The sequence below is a fragment of the Myotis myotis genome, unplaced genomic scaffold, assembly GCF_014108235.1.
Source record: "Myotis myotis isolate mMyoMyo1 unplaced genomic scaffold, mMyoMyo1.p scaffold_m19_p_6, whole genome shotgun sequence".
Lineage (NCBI taxonomy): Eukaryota > Metazoa > Chordata > Mammalia > Chiroptera > Vespertilionidae > Myotis > Myotis myotis.
The window spans coordinates 48,703,853-48,727,514 of NW_023416368.1; the positions used below are offsets into that span (position 1 = coordinate 48,703,853).

The 23,662-nt window shown below is 43.6% G+C and overlaps 1 protein-coding gene and 1 long non-coding RNA gene across 2 annotated transcripts in view; one reads left to right on the plus strand and one right to left on the minus strand.

The window, feature by feature from the left end:
- LOC118658858 overlaps nucleotides 1-23,662 on the minus strand; it is a 229,271-nt gene that overhangs the window by 180,460 nt on the left and 25,149 nt on the right. The window lies entirely within an intron of this gene.
- On the plus strand, nucleotides 22,091-22,644 carry LOC118658856 (40S ribosomal protein S24-like). Its single transcript, XM_036314630.1, has 2 exons — nucleotides 22,091-22,525; nucleotides 22,566-22,644. The coding sequence occupies exons 1-2, from the start codon at nucleotides 22,134-22,136 to the stop codon at nucleotides 22,570-22,572; spliced, it is 399 nt and encodes a 132-aa protein (XP_036170523.1). The 5' UTR covers nucleotides 22,091-22,133; the 3' UTR covers nucleotides 22,573-22,644.

Here is a 23,662-nt window from a genome sequence, read left to right on the forward strand (position 1 = left end):
TATTTATTTTTAGTCTTTGCATTAAACTTTGTTTAACAATGATTAACAATGACTCTGGTAATGCCAGGTCATAAAGCCAGTTACACACACACACACACACACACACACACACACACACACACACAGTGGTAACAGTACTGACTGAGCTACTAATATGTGCCAGGTATTGGGGAAGCACCAATGTGAGGGGAGGAGAGCCAGGCTTCCTGGAAGACTCATGAGCCTTGCAGCTTCCCCCGTTCCACCCCACCCATTCCATCTCCTTTCCATTGGTAGCTGCATGGATGACCATCCTGAAGTCAATGAAAAAATCTGGATACTAAATATGCCCAAAGCCAAGGAAGGGAATTTGTCATTCAGATCTTCCAGGCACTTCGAAGACCACTCTGTTGTCACATTGAAGCCAACTGAATGACCAAATAATCAATTTTCAAAGCAAAATGAGAAAAACGGAGGAAGAGAGGGAGAGGAAGAATGAGACTGAACAAGTCCCCGCAGGAAGGAGCTGGAAATGTTCCTTTACACAGAGAAATGCTCTTCCCATGAGTGTATCTGTCCTCCCTGCTCAGAATTCAGAGTGTACCATTGTAAGCCCAAGCGCTCTTCAGTCTTCCTGGCAGAGAAACGGAGGCCACGTCCACTGTAAGTGCTTCGACGCTGCCTGAGCAATGATGCTGAGTGCAAGCAGGGGTTGTTATGTCCCCTGGCCTCTTCCCTGAGCCATAAGGCGCGCTCAGGAGAACCATGAAGTTGGGAGCAAGAGGAAGCCAAGGAAAACGGCGGCCAAAGGTTGGTAACGAGATCTACAAACGACACCCATGTCATCTTTTCAAAAATACACTTCCCCCAAGCAGCAGCCAAAGAATTTCTGATGAGTTTGGAGAGAGCAAGTAATGCAATTGTCTGACAATAGCCCGAGCGCTCTCCCTCACCCTCTGTGGGGATCTATTAAAGGCGCAGGAAATGGAAAGAGAAGCTCAGTGTGTGATGAATGTCAGTTACTATTACTTTTTATGAAGCTCTTCGGGAAAGGCCCTGGGCAGAGACAGGGCTGTAACAAGGTAAGTCCATAAATAAACAATCACCTGCATCCCAGGGTTATTTGCCTCGCCCTTTGTGTGAACTTGGTGAGACTTGGTGAGGTTACCAGAGAGATTTGAGACGGAGTGTAATATGAACTTGTCGCTGTGCCAATATGCTGAACAAAACAAACAAGATTTGTGGCTTCTGTCCGGGAGAGCAGATGGATCAGGGCGTTAGATTCTTCGCTGGTCGGTAGGGGAAAGAATACCCAAATCTCCCCTGCGTCAGTGTTTGCTTCTTAGCACTTTTATGGAGAATTTCACGCTCCTTTGGAAAGTTCAGTGAGAGTAGGACCCTCTGCAGGCAGGCGATGGGAACAGGAGAAGCCCCACGCGGGTCTGTGTCGGCAGGGGAGAGTGTTTGGTAACAAAACACGGACTTTCAGGAGAGGGTAACCGTGCCTTCCGCTTGCTGGGGTCTTTTTCTGGACATTTCAAGCATTTTACAAACGCGCATGGAGGGTCCCTCACCACGCCCTGGAACGCAGTTGCAGCTGGGATAGACTGGAGACGGCCGCTCTGCAAGGAGGCAGGGCGTTTTCAGGGAGGAAGGCTACTGAGGAAGGAGGTGCTTCCCACGCTTCTCCTCCTCCTCTCTCTCAGGGCATCTCTGTGTGGGAGTGGAGCTGGGCTCTGGGTACAGGCTCAGCGTCACCCTGTGGGAGCTGGAGGGGCTCCTGGGTGTTGCCGAAACCCTTCACGCTCGCTTCGGACACGGCTGAAACGTGCCACAGTGCACTGGGAAACGTCCCAGCCAGAGGCAAGTGTGGGGGAGGGCTGGGTCGTGGAGGGGCAATGTGTTTTGGGAGATGAGAGACTGTGCGATGGGTTCCTGATTAAGGACTCAAGTCCTTTTTACCACCAGCTGCCAGGTCCAAGTCCCTTTCTTCTCCCCACCTGCCTGGATCCCTAACCCATGGCCCAGGCCAAACCACCAGCAGGAATTAGTGTGGGTCCCGTAAGGGCCTGCCTGCGTCATGGCTCCAGCCAGTCACACGGGGCCCCCCATTCAAAAGGGCCTCACACTTGATACTGTGCTCCACGATTGCCATCTTCAAATTCCTAATAATCTGACCTTTGAACTTGTGTTTATAAGTAGAGCCCAGTGGGACAATGGAGCATGAACAGAGGGCGCATGTGTGCAGGTGGGTCACACCAGTCCTCATCTCCGGCCCACATATACCACCGGCGATGCCCGCGCATAGGATTCCACTGTGCCCGTGACGTGCGGGAGCCCAGAGTGACTCAGGGGCACATTCAAGACTGAGGAAGTATCATCGCCCCGGCAGCCTGACCCCGAAGAGGCCACACCTTCCCTTCAAATCAGCTTGGCCTGAAAGAACCTAACAGTGTTATAACCACCAAGGAAACTATCATAGCATTCCCCACCGGGGTGACAACCTGGATTAGCCAACCCCACTGAAAAGCGATGACTTAGAAGGAAAGGGATAGATAGGCCAACCCATCATTCTCTCCCCTTTCTCTCTTCATTCAGTGAGCAGAAGAGGGAGAGTGTTGATAGAATGTGTCATATCCAGTCAGATTTTCACTTGGACGGGAAAAGCTGATTTGAGTTCCCAGTTACATCTTATTTTTTAAACTTCTGCATGTTTCCTTAGGGGCACCATAGAATGTAAAGGCAGTTGACAAACAGATTGAAAAATATTCACAATGTACATGACAGAAAAAATAACAAATTTGCTCAAGATTTTAGAAGCTCTTATGAAACACAAGAAAAAGATAAGCATCCTAATTAGAAAATGGGATTAGGACACAAACACATCACAAAAGAACTTCCTTTTATGTAGATCAGGAAAAAAAAAAAGCTATTTCCATTTTTAATTATTATTTTTAATATATTTTATTGATTTTTTACAGAGAGGAAGGGAGAGAGATAGAGAGCTAGAAACATCGATGAGAGAGAAACATCGATCAGCTGCCTCCTGCACATCCCCCACTGGGGATATGCCCGCAACCCAGGCACATGCCCTTGACCGGAATCGAACCCAGGACCCTTCAGTCCGCAGGCCGACGCTCCATCCACTGAGCCAAACCGGTTTCGGCCATTTTTAATTATCTTAACATGAGCTAGGAGAAAAAGAGTAAGAAAGTTTCACAAAATGAATAAAAAGGAATTTTTCCTGGTTCCCAAAAGTACCCCTTAAGTCAGCACAAATAAAGATGATAACCTAGAACCTGAATATTTTCTGACTTGCATATTTTTGCCCCAGTTTTGCCAACTTTACAAAGAACAGTATGTTAAAGCCTTCCAAGTACAATTTCACCCTAATCTAACTAAGCAGTAATGCATTTTCAAAGGTAACTAGGTACCAACTGGTATTTTTCCTAAACCTATTCTTAACTTTTTCATTTATCTCTGAAGCACTACATTTAATGTTTAAAAAAATTTTTAGGGCACTGACCTGACCCAATATTAGCGCTACTTTAATGTGCAGGTATAGTTCCCAATGTCATCCTGAAGGCAGTAATTATTCCAGAACCTTGCTAAGTCTCACTTCCTTTTCAGTTTTCCCAATAATTCTCACCAGGAAAAATGGCAGTTTTATCCTCCCTTCCACAGAGATTTAGAGTCAAGGGCTACAGTGAACTCGCACCTGACAGAGTTTATTGCATTTTTTCAGGATATACTGCAGGGCGTTTATTAGTAGCCTCTGAAGTGTTTATCACTAGTAATTAAAACTAAACTGCTCCTGTTATAATAAATGCCCACAGTCAGAGATGTGGTACTATTACTTTTTATTGTTTATTTGCTCTCGCTTTAATCTAGTATAAAATATCCTTTATAATGTGCGGAGGCAGCCATCTTAAGGCTGAGGTTAAATAAACCTGTTTTGTTTTGGGTTTTGTTGGTTTTTTTTTCACTAAGAAAACCAGGGAAAAGTGTTCGCAGTCACTATAAAAGAGATTTCTAAGGCAATAGTGCAAAGGCCCATTAATGTTTGTATATGGCTGGTAGGAATAAATGTAAATTGACTCAAAGAAGGCAATTTACAACATGGAGGAAACATATATATATACATGCCCTTGACCTTAAAAATTCCACTTATAGCTGCCAGGCCCAACCACCAGCAGGAATTAGTGTGGGTCCCATAAGGGCTGGTGTGGCTCAGTGGTTGAGCATTGAACTATGAATCAGGAGATCAGGGTTTGATTCCTGGTCAGGGCACATGCCTGGGTTGCAGGCTCCATCCCCAGTGTGGGGTGTACAGGAGACAGCCAATCAATGATTCTCTCTCATCTTTGATGTTTCTATCTCTCTCTTCCTCTCCCTTCCTCTCTGAAATCAATAAAAAGATATTTTTTTAAATTCCACTTATAGTTTTTATCTTAAAGAACTAATTATAAATATATATGAAATGATAGCTATAAAACTGTCCAACCATTGGGGGATTGGTTTTTAAAACTGTCTGAATAACAAAACACTTCTATGCCATTAAAAATCATGTTGTAGAATATTTAATTACAAGAAAAAGTGAAAGAGAATTAATTTACCAAATAATATGTACAACATGATCACAATGTAGAGAGAGATGATAGATAGGTAAATGATAGATAGATAGATAGATAGATAGATAGATAGATAGATAGATGCATAGATTGAATTAGATAGATGTATAGATATAGATTAAGTTAGATGGATGGATAGATAGATAGACAGATATGGGTATAGATATAGATGAAATTAGATACATATATGATAGGTACATAGAACCCCAAACTGGAAATATATAAACTCAATATTAATAAGTCACCAAAACAGGAATGTTGAACCTCTGGATGATGGAATTAGGAGTGGGGTATATATTCTTCTATACGCTTATCTGCTTTTCCCAAACACCTACAATGTATATGTACTACTTTTGTAATCAGAAAAGTATTAAGATAGTAAGTGTTCTCTACATACTTGTTGATGAATTAATTCTATTTATTGTCTTATATATTTCTCCTACTTGATGACCGTCTGTATATGGAAAGTTGTAATTTGGGGAGGAAAAGTTTTATGTGTAATTCAAACCCAGTGTCACTTTTAAGGCACTGACCTGACCCAATATTAACACTATTTAATGTGCAGGTATAGTTCCCAATTCCGTCCTGATGGCAGTAATTATTCCAGAACCTTGCTAAGAACCTTGAAAAAGCACACCAAGAACCGTGTCAAAGTCTCATCACACACATACACACAGGAGAATTGAGCAGGTCACATTTTAATATCAGCCAAATGAGATCAACTTATGGCTTAGGACTAATGGTTTGGGGACAGCCACCAGTGACCCAGTCTTACCAAACACTGCGATTTATTCTAATAAAGTCAAAGCACATAAAAATCTAAGATTTAAAAGGCATAATTTTTTTTGGTAAAACTTTGCAATTGTGTGTGTGTGTGTGTGTGTGTGTGTGTGTGTGTGTGTACAAACATGTACGTGAAAAGCAGACCTCAAGGTTCTGGCAAAATGATAGCACATCTTTGTCCGATGACTTCTGGTCACAAGCAGGGCTGGCCCACAGATTTCCAGAGAGCAAGTCAGTTCACACCTGAAATCTCAGGCCTACACTTTAAACTGTCAGTTTTATTTTTGTCATTTTGGGGATATTGTTGTTTTGGGAAGGTGGGGATGAGAGTTGCTTTCATTACTATCTGAAGAGTTCAAATTACTTAAAATGAAAATGGTTCTGGAACTCGCGGCCGGGTCACAGGCCCTGGGTCTACCAACGCCATGCAGGCCCCATTGCCAGCCACCAACACTGTCCCGTCACCTCTGAGTCTCCACATCGTAAAGACGCTTTGTAACTGAGGGCGTCTGTGTGTGAGAGTCATGCGAGAAGGAGACAAAGCCATATCACCCTAGCTGCCCGCAGTCTCTGGTTCTGAGGGAAACACTCATGGGCCAACCTCCTGGAATAAAAGGGGATGTGGCCATCATCCAGGAAACACTGCTTGTTTCAGCCTGAACAACCTGAAAATAAAAAACTTCCTTCATGCATTGTTAATTCTTTGGATCTCTGCCACCTCAGCAATCCAATGAAAAGGTTCACACGTACATTTCATGATGGAAAATGCCGGTTACAACAAGACAACGAAATGAGGTCACTGATGTTTCCTTCACCCGTGAAGGGTCCTTTCTGAGAAGCTGGGGAGAGGATGGGGAGGGGAGTCTCTGTACCGCTAGGATCATTCCTCTGCAGCTCTGTGCTTTGCTCGGGAAATAATTTCAAAGACAAGTCGTATTTCAGTCCAGCTCTGCACCTGTCTAAACCCCTGTGCCACGGGCTGGAAAGCGAAAAGACTGCCATTGTCCTCCGTCTTCCTTTGATGAATTCTGAAGGATTTCTTTTTACTAAAGAAATAGTGAATGCCTCTTGCAAAGTGTGTGGGGGAGAGAGAGGATGTCCTATCTGAAAGTAACTGAAAATGTGTTTCACTTACACACTCTGCCAAATAGCTCTCTTTCCTAAGGAACTCACCACAATGCTCAGCTCCGAAATAAATTCACCGAGTGGAGGGTGACACCTAGTGTGCAATAAGAGAATTACAAAATGTGGGTAAGGGCCTGAGAACTAGGTTTGCAACCACGGCTTTTTATTTTATTTTATTTTATTTTATTATTTTATTATTTCAGAGAGGAGGAGAGGGGGAGAGAGATAGAAACCAAGGCAAATCTCCTTTACCCCAAGTCAACTGATTGTAGATGTCATTAATACAGCAATACTTACATTAGTGTTTGATTAACTAACTGGTCCTGTAGCCCAGATCAGTTAACACATAAAACCAACCACCACACATTTATTGACATTCACTGAATGTTAGAGAGAGCACTGAGCAGGCTACAAAGATAGACAGCAACTGTCTTTGACCCAATTTGGGCTCCGCTGCAGTGGTGGGATCAGAGTTAGGGAAACCTCACGTAACAGACTGGTCAAGAGCTTCACTCTGGAGCCAACCTCCTGGGTCCAGATTCTGGCTCTGACACTTACTTCCTAGGTGACTTGTTTATGCGCTTGTCTTTCAAAGGTAAAGTGAGGAGGAGGATAGCGCCTGTCTCGTATCTATTGTGAAAATTAAAAGAGATAAACCATATAAACTGCTTAGGACAGACCTATAACATGTGTTTAATTATTAGCTGTCATCATTAGGATCACTTGCTCTGAGATTTGAAGGGTGAGTAAGAATACCCCAGGATAGGTAGGGCATTCCAGGCGTAGGACACAGTAGGAGCAAAGGCACAGAGGCATGAAAATGCCGGTCACGTCTGGAGGAGAGCAATTAGTACAGTGTAGCCAGAGCATGGCGGCTGGTGAGGAAAGATCAGACGTGAAGTGTTGGTTAGGGTCAGCCCCTGAGGAGCCTTGATATCATGTAAAAGAGTCTGCACTATATGTTGGCAGCAAGGGGAGACGGTAAGGTTTTTCTTATGTAAAAATAAATAATTACTGCCGAAACCGGTTTGGCTCAGTGGATAGAGCGTCGGCTTGCGGACTGAAGGGTCCCAGGTTCGATTCCGGTCAAGGGCATGTACCTGGGTTGCGGGCATATCCCCAGTGGGAGATGTGCAGGAGGCAGCTGATCAATGTTCCTCTCTCATCGATGTTTCTAACTATCTCTCTCCCTTCCTCTCTGTAAGAAATCAATAAAATATATTTTTTTAAAAATTATATAAATAAAAATAAATAAATAAATAAATAATTACTAATAATAATAGACAGTCTTATTGCTGTTGTTCTGTGAAGTTGTCCACTGTGTCCCAAACTTGTCAATAAAAGTGATGTTCTTATGTTAAATGTTAACAAATAATAATAATAATAATAATAATAATAATAATAATATAAGCAAGTATATGAAGACTTGAAAGGCCCAGGCTCAATCATCTTGAGAGGCCACATTTGAATAATTATCCCAGGTCTTAATACTCTAAGTATTCACTGTAACAGGAAGTATTTTCCCAAGGTTCTTCTTCCTGTATATTTCCAAAAATCCCCCAGGGTTGTTTACATACTTTTTTCAATCAATCCTGGTGTAACTTACTGTCACCATGACTGGGGGTGCAGGACCCCATGCATCTCCCTCAAAGGAGGCCTCCATCACTATTATGAGAGGCCTGCTGCAACCACCTCCCCCTCTGTCCTGGACGCTAGAACCAGGAGGTCCCTTTTGCAGAGAAAGAAAGCTCATTGAAAGAGTCCCAAGTCACATCATCTGAATCCCCAAACATTATAATCCTATATATTCACATTTCCTCAACATATCAGAGAGCTGTCCCTCAACGTCCTTCCTCTCACCTGCCATATAATAGTAGAGTTACAGCTGGGCATGTAGCCACCCAGCTAGGAATTACACTCCCCAGCCCCCTTGCTGGTAGATGGGACCATATGATTGTCACCAATGGAACATGGGCACAAGTGGTATGTGCCATCCTAGGCACAGGCCTTGGAATATTGCACATGTGTTCCTCCACATACTTCCATCTGCCCTCAAACTAGAATACTGACTCATCCTCAACCATGTAATTGGAGCCCAGCATTTAGAAGACAGTAGTGAAAACTGAGTACCTGAATGAATGCATTGAGCAGAGCTCACCTTGAACTGTGTCTAACAAAGAAATAAACTTTTGTCTTCTTTAAGCCACCTGATTATTGTGCATATCTTTATTACAATGATATAGTTTTACCCTAAATAATACACTGAGCTCTTTGCTCCAAGACTCATACATGTAGCCAGATAAAGCTTGAAAGTAGAACCATCATCCCCATCAAATACTTAGACCTTGATTGGCTCATTGTGCCACATTTCCTATCATGACTTCTAATTCATAATTGTGTGTGTGTGTGTGCGTGCGCGCGCGTGCACATGTGTGTACACATACATGCGCTCACCATTACCCCTCCTTCAATCTGGTTTATGTCAGAACCTCCTGACAACACTGGATAGGGTTCAGATTTTTGTAGGGAAGAATTTTTTCCAGCCCTTAAGCAAAGCAATGATTACATAAATGAATAGCTGGATAAAGGAAATGTCTACTACCTCCTACCTGAAGCATGTATGTCCCTGCTCTGCTCAGACACAACTCTCAAGACCCAAGGCTCCTGGGATGCCTAAAAGACCTCCGGTCACTGTAAGGAGAGCAGGACAGGAGGCAAGGACAAGGCCAGATGCAGGGAGAACGTTGCCGCTACCCAGGTGGGAGACTGTGAGATCCCAGCCAGGATAGTGCCAGTGGGAAGGGAAAGAATCAAATTCAAGAGACACGCCAGAAATAAGCACAGTAAGACTTGACGATAGACACTTACCATAATCATCACATACACACTTCAATACTTTTGGTGACAATATTGATGGCGGTAATGGTGGTGATGATAGTCCTATTGCAAAATGACTGGACCACATTATGGAAAAACAGTTTTAAAAAAACACACAATGCTACAGAACAACTGTACAACTGTATCTTATATGTTTCTCTTATGATTTAAAAAGTAAGGAGTTGGGAGAAATTCAGATATAGTAAAGGAAGGGAAGGTAAATGACAGAAAAAGTTAGGCCACTCTGGAAGTGAACAAGTTATGCAGGATTTTAAGAAACTATCAGACACTGCAAAATATCCCATATTTTCTACTAGAAAGCCCTGATTTACAGAACTTTTTTTTCCACTTTTGTCTGCATTCTATATAGTTCTGGGTGCTTGGTTACAAACAATATAATCTACTTTACTTGATTTAAGTAGTGTTACTAATTGAATGTTTGTGTCGCCTAAAAATTTGTGTGTTGAAGCCCTAACCCCAATGTGTCTGTGTTTGGAGCTGAAACCTCTAAGGAAGTAATTAAGGTTAAATGTGGTCATACGGATGTAGCCCTGATCCAACAGGATTAGTGTCCTTGTAAAAAGAGACATCAGGGAGTACTCAGGCTTAATCAACCTCTCTCTTTCTTTCTCTCTCCCTCCCTCCTTTCTTCCTTTCCTCTCTCTCCCTGAGCACACTCGTCAAAGAAAAGCCATGTGAGGACAGAGTGAGACGGCAGCTGTCTGCAAGCCAGAAAGAGCTCCACAAGAAACTAAGTTGGCTGAAACCTTCATCTTGGAATTCCAGCCTCCAGACTGTGAGAAAATAGACTTGGAGTGTTTAAACCACCCAGTCTACGTGTGGTATTTTGTTATGGCAGCCCAAGCAGACTAAGACAAGTGGAAGGTGTTCATTACTGTTTTTCACTGAAGCTAACAGGCCACCATTTATAAGGCACACCATCCTATATAGCAGTGGTTCTCAGCCTGTGGGTCGCGACCCCTTTGAGGGTCGAATGACCCTTTCACAGGAATCACCTAAGACCATCGGAAAACACATATATAATTACATATTATTTTTGTGATTAATCACTATGCTTTAATTATGTTCAATTTGTAACAATGAAAATACATCCTGCATATCAGATATTTACATTATGATTCATAACAGTAGCAAAATTACAGTTATGAAGTAGCAACGAAAATAATTTTATGGGTGGGGGTCACCACAACATGAGGAACTGTATTAAAGGGTCGCAGCATTAGGAAGGTTGAGAACCACTGCTATATAATAAAAGCCTAATATGCCAATTGTCCCCTCGACCGGGAGTTCAACAGCTCACTATGATGTGCGCTGACCACCAGGGAGCGGTGTGGAACATGGTGGGCATCGGCGATGCAGCGCTGGCAGCAGGTGGCAGTGAAGGCGCTGCCGGCCCCAATGGGCCCCGACAAGAACAGGACCACAGTGGCATGGTGGGGCAGGTGAGCGGGCAGCACCAGGTCAAGGTCAGTGCGAGCGGGGCCCAATCACCCCACCCATCGCCCCACAGATGGCGTCCAGTGGTGGCAGCAGGGGGTGGGGCCGCCGCCAGTCTCCCAGGCACTGAGGGAGCCAGGCAGGGGCCTGATGACTCAAGTGGAGGGGGACACGTGGGGGCTCAGGGGTCCAGGTGCTGCCCAAGGCCCAGAGGTCAGCTGGGACCTGCCCTTCCACGCCAGATGCCTGCGATTCAATCGCCAGCCAGGCCTAGGGACCACACCCGTGCATGAATTTCATGCACCAGGCCTCTAGTTATTTTATAAACCACTAAGAAAGCTATAACACTGCTAATTGAACTATATGTCATTGATCGTAAGAAGAATCCCAATTTCAAAATGGTAAAATGCACATCTTAGAATTAATGAAATAAGATAAAATATACTAGGAAGCTTATAGACTTCCCAGTAAGAGCAAGGAAACAGGTTTAGATGCTACACAGCCAGAAACAAAGCACCCTGGGGAAATCCAACCACACCGCAGAGCCATTCCCAGAAACAGCATTGCCACCACTGTCACTCAACACCTACAACACATGGGAAATTGCCACAGCTGCCCTGGAACGAATGCCCACACTCACGGACCAGCCAAACGGCCAGTTACCACCACCAACTTCAAGTCCCAGCGAAGAGCATGACCGTGAAGGGGCACTTCTAATAATTATGCCATGACAACAGATATAAGCCGAACTGCCCAGGCACACCAAACATTGGGTGTGCTAGTTACAGGCAAGTCTCGGATATATTTTTAGCTCTCCTGACTCTTTAGTAAAGGAAGACAGGCTAGAAGCAGGTTGCGAAAAAGTGTTGAGTAAATATTAAAGAGTTCATAGATAAATCTAGTCCAAAAAGATTATCAAATAAGTATTATAACGAGTTTGTTATAAGCAAAGAAAGAGGCTCCGTGTAAACTGGAAATCCTTTTGAGATGGCTTTCCGGAAGGGGTTTCCTGCTTCTACACCATAGAGCAACCCCAGCAGGGGAGAAACACCTCCTGAAGGCAGCATTCCAGCAGGGAATTCGCATCCATTTTTTTCCACTTTTTATAAAAAAGGTTATTTATTGATTTTAGAGGGAGAGGAAGAGAAAGAGAGAAACATGGACTTGTTGTTCCACTTACTTATGCATTCATTGGTTGCTTCTTGTATGCGCCCTGACCGGGAATCAAACCTGCAACCTTGGTGTATTGGGACTACGCTCTAACCAACGGAGCTACCCGGCCAGGGCCATTTTTCTACTCTGAGCTTCAGAATCTTGATGCTAAACTTGCCCTGTCCGAGCAGACTTATGTTACACGACCTGAACATTTTCTCTAAGTTGGAATTTCATAAAGATGACAGATGGACTCCTCTCTAATGAGAACTGTACACAGTTACCCAACGTTCTGTAAAGGTTACAGGGAAGTCTCTGGACTCAACCTCCAGGTCCTCCCGCAGTGGAGCTGGCTATGCCCTGGAGCTCCCCGGCCAGGAGATTCCCTCTGCTCCAGGCCTTCGTTTTGTGAGGAGGTGAGGTCTCACAAATGTTTCACCTCTGCGTGTAATCTCCCTCCTTTAAACTCTACGCTCCCCAAGCCTTCCCCTTCCTGGAGAACCACTGGGACTTGGAGCCCCAGAGCAAGAGGCCAGAAGGACGGTGCCTCTTGAGCAAGACTGCGCTTGAGAACCAAGCTTAGGCGATCCTGCTCGGGCTCAGGGAGTCGCAGCCACTGGCATAGGAAGTGGGACGATCACTCCTCGTAATCATTTCTGCACCTCACCAAATGCCAGTGGCATGCTGACCCCAGGGTCGCAATAAGAAATGCTCCCATTTTTGCCAAATGCCCCTCAGGGAAACAGGAATTTCCCTTTTGAGAACTACCCTCTGAGCTAAAGAGATTTCCTCGGTGTCTTCAGCCCAACACAAACCCAAGTCAGGCTCAGCTCACATCACAGAGTTCTCTCACGTATGGGGAATAATAAGTCCCATCAGCTTCAAAGAGCCAGGACTAGGGTGACGCCCCCCTTCCAAACTGCCTGGGTCTGGTTCCGTTTTAGCAGCCTGACTGTTCTTAGGCCCAGGCAAACTAGGAGCCTGGGTGACCCTGACTCAGCCAGGAGGCTTACTGTGCTGCTGAAAAGGATGGCGCAGGAAAGAAATGCCCGCTTCTCCCAGTCTGGGCAACTGGGTGGGGAGGAAAGGGACAGAGAGATGGGCAGAAGGAAGTGCGCCAGGGTTCTTGCTTTCTCTCCTGCCCCCCACACTTTCCAAACCCCATCACGGGGCCTAGAATGAGCATCCAGATTGGCGTGAGGCACCCGCTGCCCAGAGCTTCTAACCTGCTTCCTCATTAGGAAGCAATATGCTAGCAGCTCCCCAGCCCCAACCCTGGGCAGCCAAGTCTGAAGTCTGGCTCGATTACCTTATCTACAAAATCAGGGAGGTGAAGATGTCCTTTTATGGCCCTATGGACTCTCACAAAAAATAGCTCCCAAATTTCTGTCCATTTAACCTTTCGAAACCTTTTTCAAACTCTGGGGAATGAACAACTCAAATATTTCAAATGAGAAGTATTTTAAATGCATAGTTCAGCATGATGACTACTGTTAAAATTACTGTTGTGTGTTTGAAAATTGCTGAGAGTCTATCTTAAAAGTTCTCATCACAAGAAACAAAAATGTAACCATGGTGACAGATGTTAACTGGGCCTACTGTGTTGAGCATGAATCACTAAGTTGCATACCTGAAACTAACATAATGCTATATGTCAATTATACCTCAATTTAAAAAAAAAAAAAAAGAAAAGAAAACTATTGTCAAACCAAAACCTAAAAGAATTTTTTTTAATTTAATCTATCTCCTAAATAAGGTCACAGTTTGAGGAACTGGGCGGGGAGGGGGGGGGGGGCGGTAGAACTCAACATATGCACTTGGCAGGAGCAGCACACTTCAGCTCCTAACACCCACCTCCCTGGACCTGGCACTCTTTCCTCCGCCCAAGGGACCCTGATTCTTCCCTGGAGATTACAGAGCCCAGAGAGAGGCTTTAGGTAGAAACACTCACCACCCAGTGATGTGACAACGGTCTCCCTCCTGCTCTTAACTACTGTGGTGTCACTGTGGTTGAGATAAGCTCTCTTTACGGAAAACCTAGAATGGGCGTTCTCAAAGTTTTGGGGAAAGGTAGATAACATGTTAGTGTTATTATGAAAATAATTTTGACCTCCTGGACTCTCTGAAAGGGGCTCAGGGAATGCCAGGAGTCCCTGGACATACATGAAGAACAGCAGCCTTAGGAAAACCCTCTGTGATGCCTTCGTGTTCTGGTTGTTCTTGATTGTACTCCTCCCTGGCCAGTCCTGGCTTTCCCTCAGGGTGGAAGGACTTCTAGCTCCACCCCAAGCCCAACCCACCCAAACACACAGAGCAAGACTCAGCTTTTACTAGTAAGAGCTGTGCCTACTGTTGGGGCCATGGGACAGGGCAGGAAGAGACATGAATAGACATTAACCCACGACCAGGATGACTCTGGCTCTCTCCTCCACAATAAGATCACTCTTTCCCGGTTTCCCACAGGCGAGCCAACCACTCCCACATTAGGTCAATGCTAACACTGAACAAGCCTGTATTCATTAGGACCAAGTTTAACTAAATGTAGGAACAACAACAAAAAATTACATTGGCCTAAAGGAGATAGAAAAGTATTTCTTTTTTATATAAAATAAATCTGGAGGATAGGCAGCCCAATACTGATATGGTGGCTCCACAACATTTTCAGGAACCAGGATCCTTCCAGCTCCCAGTCAGCCTCCTCTATGTTGTGGAACTTATATAACCTCAGGGTCCAAGGTGGCTGCTGGGCTCTAGCCATAGCAATCATCTTCCACCCAGGAGAAATGGAAAAACAATACTTCCTAGTAGCTGTGTACACTTCTGTTTACATCTCATTGGTTAAAACTAAGTCACTTGTTTACAAAGAAAATTAGGAATATTTTCTCTTTCTGGACAGCAGCATGTCTAATCTATGAAGGGAAGAATGTGTGTTGAGAGGCACTAAGCAGTCCTGACCACAAATTTTCAATTAGTTGCTCTTCCCCTGAATAGAACAGTAAAGCCAAATTTAGATGCAAACACTTGGCAGCCACAGTGTGACTCACTCCCAGTTGACTCACTGCTACCAACCAGCTTGTCAGCAATCTTGTGTTTCTACATCTCATGGACCTTCAGATTGCTAAAAACATACACAACTCAGCCCAGCTGGTGTGGCTCACTGGTTGAGCATCAACCCATGAGCCAAGAGGTCACTGGCTAATTCCAAGTCAGGGTCAGGGCACATGCCCAGGTTGCAGGCTCAATCCCAAGTGAGGGGCGTGCAGGAGGTGGCCAATCAATATTCCTCTCTCATCAATGTTTCTATCTCTCTATCCCTTTCCTGCCTTCTCTCTCTAAAATCAATGAAAACATATTTTAAAAAATAAAAATATGCCCTAATCGGTTTGGCTCAGTGGATAGAGCATTGGCCTGTGGACTGGAGGGTCCCGGGTTCGATTCCAGTCAAGGGCATGTGCCTTGGCTGCGGGCACATCACCAGTGGGGGGTGTGCAGGAGGCAGCTGGCTGATGTTTCTCTCTCATCGATGTTTCTAACTCTCTATCCCTCTCTCTTCCTCTGTAAAAAATCAATAAAATATTTTTTTTAAAAAAGTTTTAAAAAAAATAAAAAATAAAAATATACACAATTCTGAATGTTCAATTTTTGAGTGCAAAGAATCTACTATTTAACATAGTCTCTAAATTTTCAAATTGTATGTTTTTACATAAAAATTATAATCTATATCAAACATTAAAGGAAAATACACTTAAATATTTTTTATTGATTTTTTACAGAGAAGAAGGGAGAGGGATAGAGAGCTAGAAACATCGATGAGAGAGATCGATCAGCTGCCTCCTGCATGCCCCCAACCGGGGATGTGCCCGAAACCAAGGTACATGCCCTTGACCGGAGTCGAACCCGGGACCCCTCAGTCCGCAGGCCGACGCTCTATCCACTGAGCCAAACCGGTTCGGCGAAAATACACTTAAATATTAACCTAAAGATTTACAGAGATGACTTCTGAGTAGCAGAATTACAGAGCAGTTTTCTGGTGGGGTTTTTCTCATTTTCTGTAGATAAAAATGTTCCCCAATGTATAGGCATTGTTTCTATCATTAAATAAAATGGTGATGTCTTTTCAAAAGGGATTTCTTCATCTACAACCCAAAGTTGCTGAGACCAGAAGTTAATTCAGGAAATCTGACTCTTGAAGCAGTGCGTTACCCCTGACCCACTCTACTTCCTTTCATGCCATGTTTCTTGGGTTAAAGATAAAAATTGCATCATAACCTTTCCTTATTATTTCAAAATAATAAGTTCTCATTACTTATATCTGTGGTTTAAGCAGAACCTAAAAATAAATGTAGCTCATGAACAACTTTTATAAGAACAGCCATCAAGTTCTGCTCTGCTATTACAATGAAACGTGAGTCAGTGGCCTGGAGTTCAGACTTTATAAGGGAAAAGGAATGCTTTATTTCCCAAGAACGGCCCCCGAGGAATTCCCCTTCTGCATTTTTGACCTTGTCGTTTTCCAGGGAATCAGTGCAACATAAAATGAATCCACCCAATTTAGGAACAGCTGACTCCCGGGTCTTGATCTGTGTGACCATCACCATGGGGGCTCCGGGGAGCATGGCGGGCAGTCTGCAGCCCCAGGGGGGCTCGGGTCAAGGCCCAGCTTCCAGAGGGAGCCTGTTCCTTACCCCACGCCCACCTGCACTGCTTTTTATCTAGGAAAGACAGTACCTGAAAAACTGAAAGACAATTAATTCTTCATGGATTTTACATTTGTGCTCGTCCCTACCCTAGAGCCAAAAGGCTGACAATAAACCAATTTAAACACACCAACCTTGCTAGAAAAACACCCAAAGGCACATGTTTCAAAGCTTGAACTTCACACGCAAAGAACAGCCCAGCTATATTTATTGGTCCTATGCAGGGTACTGAGATAGAGATATAAAGGGTCTATACTGGACAGAAGGCTCAATTACTTGTCTCACAAAAATAAAGAGGAAACTGATGATTGTATTGACTTACTTCTAATCCATATCTACCCACTGATGAGCATAGAGAGGTGATTGATCCTACAGCCCCCACTGTACGAGGACACACAGTAAAACCTTCCCCGGCACAGCGACCGAGGGCACACGTGCAAGGCACACAGAGGCCTCGGGATGAAATCTAAGCTTTCTTTTATGATCAGCAGAAGCAGATTCTCCTAAATAAGGACGATTCCATTTTATTTTTTTTCCCCTCACACAATTCCTTCTCCTTCTCATTTTAATAAATATACTTGCTTTCCTACCTCATTTTCTATTTGTAATTTGTTTTCTGTAAATTACAAGTCCCTGGCTTCCAGAGGGAGCCTGTTCATTACCTCACAGCCACTGCGCTGCTTTTTATCTAGAAAAGCCAGTAACTGAAAAACTGAAAGACAATTAATTCTTCGTGGTTTTTCATTTCTGCTTGTCCCTGCCCTAGAGCCAAAAGACTGACAATAAACCAATGTATAAATTCGATAAGCCCCTAAATTCTATGCGCTTCATGCGGGACACAAGGTTGGAAAGGTGGGTTTGAGACCAAGAATCACTTAGGCAGTCGGGCATCAATGTCAGTGCTGAGTGATCGTTCTGATGCAAGAAACTCGGGGCTGTGGGGAGATCAGTTTGGGGCGGTGGCAGCAGACGCTACCAGGAAGGAAACGGGGTTCAGAGGAGGCTTCCTGATGGCACACAGATCTCAGTGCCGTTGCCAACGCCGTGTTTTCGCTGGCTCCTTCTAAATGCGCTGCTCCTTTCTTCAACAACAAAACAACTTTGTGGAGATATAATCCACATGCCATACAATTTACCCATTAAAAGTATAGAATTAATTGATTTGGAATACATTGGCATGTTTGTACAAACATCATAATTTCATTTTAGATCATTTTCATAAAAGAAACTTCATACCCTTTAGCTGTCATACTCGTTTTTCCCCTACCCCGCTGGCCCTAAGCAACTACCAGTCTACTTTCTATCTCTATGAATTTGCCTATTCTGGACATTTCATGTAAATGGAATTATACAACAGTGGCCTTCTGTGTCGGACTTTTTTCACTTAAAATAAAGTTTGTAAGGTTCATCCATGTGTAGTAGTACTTCATTCCTTTTTGTAAAAAAAAAAAAAAAAAATAGGGGTTTTATTTTTTTTCTTTAATCCTCACCCAAGGATATTTTTCCATTAATTTTTAGAGAGAGTGGAAGGGAGAGGGAAAGGCAGAGAGAGAGAAACACATCAATTGGTAGAAGAGATCCATGCCCTTGACCAGAATCAAACCCAAGACCCTTCAGTCTGCAGTCCAAGGCTCTATCCATGGCGCCAAACAGGAATAAACTTCATTCCTGTTTATTGCCAAATGATATTCTACTGCATGGATATACCACATTTTGCTTATCCATTTATCAGTTGATGGACATTTGGGTTATTTCCATTTGGGGGCAATTATAAATAGTGCTGCTATGCATATGGAGGGTTTGCTAAGTCAAGTCACCAAACCAAAACTTAATAATCAACCTAATTACAGTTTCAGACTCTCCCAGAAGAATTTTAAACCAATCAGTCTGGAATTTCCTGGTCAGTCTGGAATTTCCTGGTCAGCACTAGTGAAATAAACCTATATAATAAAAGCTTAATATGCCAATCGACCAAACGGCAGAATGACCAGTCACTATGACATACACTGACCACCAGGGGGCAGACGCTCAATACAGGAGCTGTCCCCAGCCCGCAGGCCCCAGGCCAGCCAGGCCGGTGCCAGCAGGGGTGACAAGCGTCGGCAGCAGCGAGGGGCGGGGCTGGCAAGTGGGTGGTGCCAGGCTGGCAAAGGCGGGTGCCAGCAGGAGGGGCCCCCCTAATTGCCCTGCCAGTCACCCCGCAGAATGGCCCTGATTGCCAGCCAGGCCTAGGGACCCTACCCATGCACAAATTTCATGCATTGGGCCTCTAGTCTGCCTGATAAGACCAACTGTGTTCCCCTAAGGCAGTGGTTCTCAACCTTAGCTGCACATTAGAATCACCTGGGAATCTTTTTAAAATCCTGATTTCTGGGCCTCATCCTCCAGAAATTCTGTTTCTTTGTTACTAATGTTGTGGCCTCACCCCATAACAAAGAAACAGAATTTCCGGAGGAGGAAGCCCAGAAATCAGGGTTTTGAAAAGATTCCCAGGTGATTCTAATGTGCAACCAAGGTTGAGAACCACTGCCCTAAAGGAAGGTGTCCTTGCCTGAAATAATCCACTTCTTTTCCTTTTTAGTCCCACCCTCCTTCTGCTGATAAGAACCTTCCATTTTGTACAACTCCTGGGAGCTCTTCTAGTTGCTAGATGGGCCAATGAGATCTTCACATGTACTCGGGGAGTCCTTCAGCATGACCAAGACAAGGATTCCTTAAGGAGGAGTCTTAAGCTCTCAAAACAGGTACCTGTTGGAGCAAACAGGGGACCCCAATGCTTTAGAAAAGTGTGTAAAATTAAAAATACCAGAGGTTTAGGGTTTTTTAAGGTGTAAGCAAGAACACCTGACAATCAAAATGGAAAAAAAGAAAAACAACACTTTGGAGCCCGAGAGGCCAAGGTGATATTATTTGAAATAAAACAAACTTTAAGAGAAAAAAAAAAAAAAAAGCAGCCACAGGTGAGATAAGAGTTTTAAATAAACAGCTTGTATCTTCAGATTCCAGTACACCTCCTCCCCTAAGAGCCAATGTAATCAAAGTCACATAACAGTCCTGAAAACGCTGGGTAGGCCAAAACCTGCTAATTGACCTGTGATCGATACCAAAAGCCAGCAATGTGTAGTGAAGCAATAGCAAATGATTGACCTGGACGGCAGGCTTGACAATGGAGGCAGCAAGATTTATACCTCAATATCGCTGTAACAGTATTTCACATCCCTGCCAGCCCTGTGGGGTTATAAATGGATTCTGCTAAGAGTAATAAGCTTACTCCCCAATCCTGTACGTATAGGGAACAAGATGCCAGGGGAGCAGACATGCAGGACAGAGGTGCTATAAAGCCTGAGTTAGGAGAGAGATTAATGTCACAGAGCTATAGAACGAAGCGTCCCAGGAACACAGACGATGGCCTGTCTCGCCCTGTTATTGGGAGCTTGTAACCTACAGCAGAGGCACCATGTAACTCGCCGATGGAAACAGCGAACTACGTGCCTGAAGAAAGTCGGGGCTTCACTCTCGGGGGACAAAAGTGCCGCACACTCTGGCTCACTAACAATGAGGAAAGCGTTCTTTGCGTGAGAAGAGACAGGGATCCTCCCTCTCTTGTTTCCGAACGCTCTAATTCTGATGAACCACAATGTCTCCTGGAAAAATGATTCAAAATGCCTCTTTTGAAATATTCTCAGAAAAGAACCTTTCTGGGGAATTATATAAGTGCGGGGTTTCTGCAATCCCTTGGTCCCAGATAGCATTTTCCTCAGTTTCCTGTTGCATTGTGCCAGCTCCACTCTGAAGCTTAGCACACTGAGTCAGCTAGATGGGTATATCCCCCTCCCCGCAACACCGCCCCTCCCCCCCCCACTGCTGCCATTTCCCCCTGCCCCCCAGGGCCCTTGCTGAGCCAGGCACTTTCCCTGTCCCTAGTCCCAGACCTTTCCCTCTAGCTCCTGGCTGGCTGCCAGGAGGTTGACGGAGGTTATTGCAGTGCGCCAAAGGTTTTTAGAAATCCAAGGATGGGCAGTACCCAGGGACCTGCCTCTGGCCTTGTACCTGTGGAGCTCATTGCATCACTGCAATTTCTCTGCCCGCCTTCTCTCCTGGCCTGCCAACACCAAAAATATTGAAAGAGAGAAAGGAAGGGAAGGGGGGAGGGACAAAGAAAGAGAGGAAGGTTATTTTTAAAATAATAATTGCTTTTAAAAATCCTATACTTTCTTCTGGTACTTTTATGAAATTTTTAAAATTCATTTTGAAGATGCTTCTGAAAGTGGTAAAAAAACAAAAATCCCAAACAATGCGATGGTGTAACTCCTACCCTGTTCCCACCTTTAATGGGAATCTCCCAATGCCTCATTATTATATTTGCAGTGGTCTCTGCCTTTATTGAAGCTTATGAAAAGTTTCTTTGTTTTTTGAGAGCTTATTAAAGCTGGTCCAGTGAAACAAGGAAGGGCTGAAGATATAAGAAGCAACAGGACAGAGCCTGGGTGGGCCGCTGTGGCTCACTGCGAAGTCAGCGAAAAGGGGGCCTTGGAGACAGGTTCAGGGGGTGAGCCCGGGAGGAGCTGCCGCTGCCCATTGCTCCCGCGGTTGAAAGTCTCGTGGAGTCCCTTAGAGGTTAGGAGATGGGTGCCTGTGGGGGATGAGGAGGGGGGAGGGAAAGACACAGGCATGCTCCTGGGAGGGAGAACACACTCAAAGTTTCCTTTAAAATAGGAATGTATACTGAATTGTCAAGTGTCTTTTCAGCATCTGATGAGATCATCATTGGATTATTCTCCTTTAATTTATTAATATGTGAGCTGATTTGCATTATTGGCTTTCCTAATGTTGAAATTTCATTATTTTCCTGAGTTATAGTTCTTGATTTTTCAATATATTTCAAATTTCTGATTTAAAAAAAAAAAACAGAAATGGTATTATCCCACATCATTTAAGAAGATTTGAGCCCAGCTGGTGTGGCTCAGTGGTTGAGTGTCACCTATGAACCAGAAAGTCACGGCTCAGTTCCCATAGGGGCACTTGCCCGGGTTGCGGCTCCACCTCCAGTGGGGTGTGCAGGAGGCAGCCAATCAATGATTCTCTCTCATCATTGACGTTTCTATCGCTTGCTCGCTCGCTCTCTTTCTCCCTCTCCCTTCCTCCCTAAAATCAATTTTAAAAATATATATTAAAATAAAGAAGATTTGAAAATGAAATCTAACTGTATTAGCTACATGTTAATTACACAAGAGAATGTTTTTATTTTGTTTCTCTTTAAAAAATAAAACTCAGGTTGGTATTGTAGCATGTGGCATCAGCATTAAGTTTACTTTCCAGAGACTTTTGTCTCCTTGACACTTGCATTTGCATTCAGGTGAAGGTCATCTTGCAATGCAAAAAGCATTTATTGCTCTTTTCCTCCCTGGCTGCTTGAAGACCAACCTTCATCATGAATGACACAGTAACCATCCGGACCAGGAAGTTCATGACCAACAGACTACTTCAGCGGAAGCAAATGGTCATTGATGTCCTTCACCCTGGGAAGGCAACAGTACCCAAGACAGAAATCCGGGAAAAACTAGCCAAAATGTATAAGACCACACCGGATGTCATCTTTGTGTTTGGATTCAGGACCCACTTTGGTGGTGGCAAGACCACTGGCTTTGGCATGATTTATGATTCCTTGGACTACGCAAAGAAAAATGAACCCAAACACAGACTTGCAAGACATGGCCTATATGAGAAGAAGAAGACCTCAAGAAAACAGAGAAAGGAACGCAAGAACAGAATGAAGAAAGTTAGGGGGACTGCAAAGGCCAACGTTGGTGCTGGCAAAAAGAAATTAAGTGTCTGGCAGTGAGCTGGAGATTGAACTACAGAAGGAGTAAAGATTCTTCGGTGACTTTATCTGTGATGGTTGTGCAGATTTTTCATGAGAGATTTAATAAACTATAAACTTTAAAAAAAAAAAAAAAAGCATTTATTGAGCTGCTTCTATATACCAGATTCTGTACTTGCTGTTACGAGAGACTCCAAATGCCTAAGAACCGGCCAGTCCTCAATCCAGTGCAGTAACACAAATCATGAGGGTCTCACCTTTTAAAACTATGAACTCTGAGAAAAGCCATGTCTATGCCACCTAAGTCACAAAAGGCATAATGTCAAATGTTTGAACAGCAGCCACAATTTGTGTTTATGTATATGAACTAGTACCTCTCTGGGCATCACTGGGGCGTGCTATGATGTATGTGAGGTGACTAACAAATTCTTTTCAAACAAAGTTGACAATGATGACAGTGTTAAAGAATAATGAGAACATGCAGCCCCAAGAAGCATTACACAAATGAATGTATAACCACATATGTACTAGTACATAGGGTCATCTAAACCACCTTTGTATTCTTACTGGTGACGTATAAATTGTTTCGAAATATCCTCAATGACCTCTCAGCCTGAACTTAGTTCTTGTTTTTACTTATTAGAATCACACCAGGTTTTTTTTTGTGTGTGTGTTTTTAGGTTTTCAAATAACATTAACTGAACTGTTGTAACCTGTCAATAATTGATTATGAAACTTCTTATATTTACTGAAAACATATTTCACTAATTTGTATAAATATATAATTTATTAACCAAATATAAAAATTTCATACCCAATTACTTGTGAAACTTTTGGTAACCTTTCAATAAGTATAAATCAAAATGGAATGATCTCTTATAAAGATCTTTTCTATACGTTAATTGGGAATTAAGTGAATTATAACAGAATGATAGTGAAGAATATGAAATATGGAAATTATATTTTTTAAGTAATTTTATTTCCTAAGTACATCACTAATTTCCTAGTATTTTATTAAGTATTTGTTAGAATGGTGGGAAGCGTAAAATGGAAGAATCCTCATTTTCAAAACCAGTAGACACTACTTTTCAAAAGCAGATGTTAAAGGTAACATATGATGCATGCTGCTGAACTGTGCA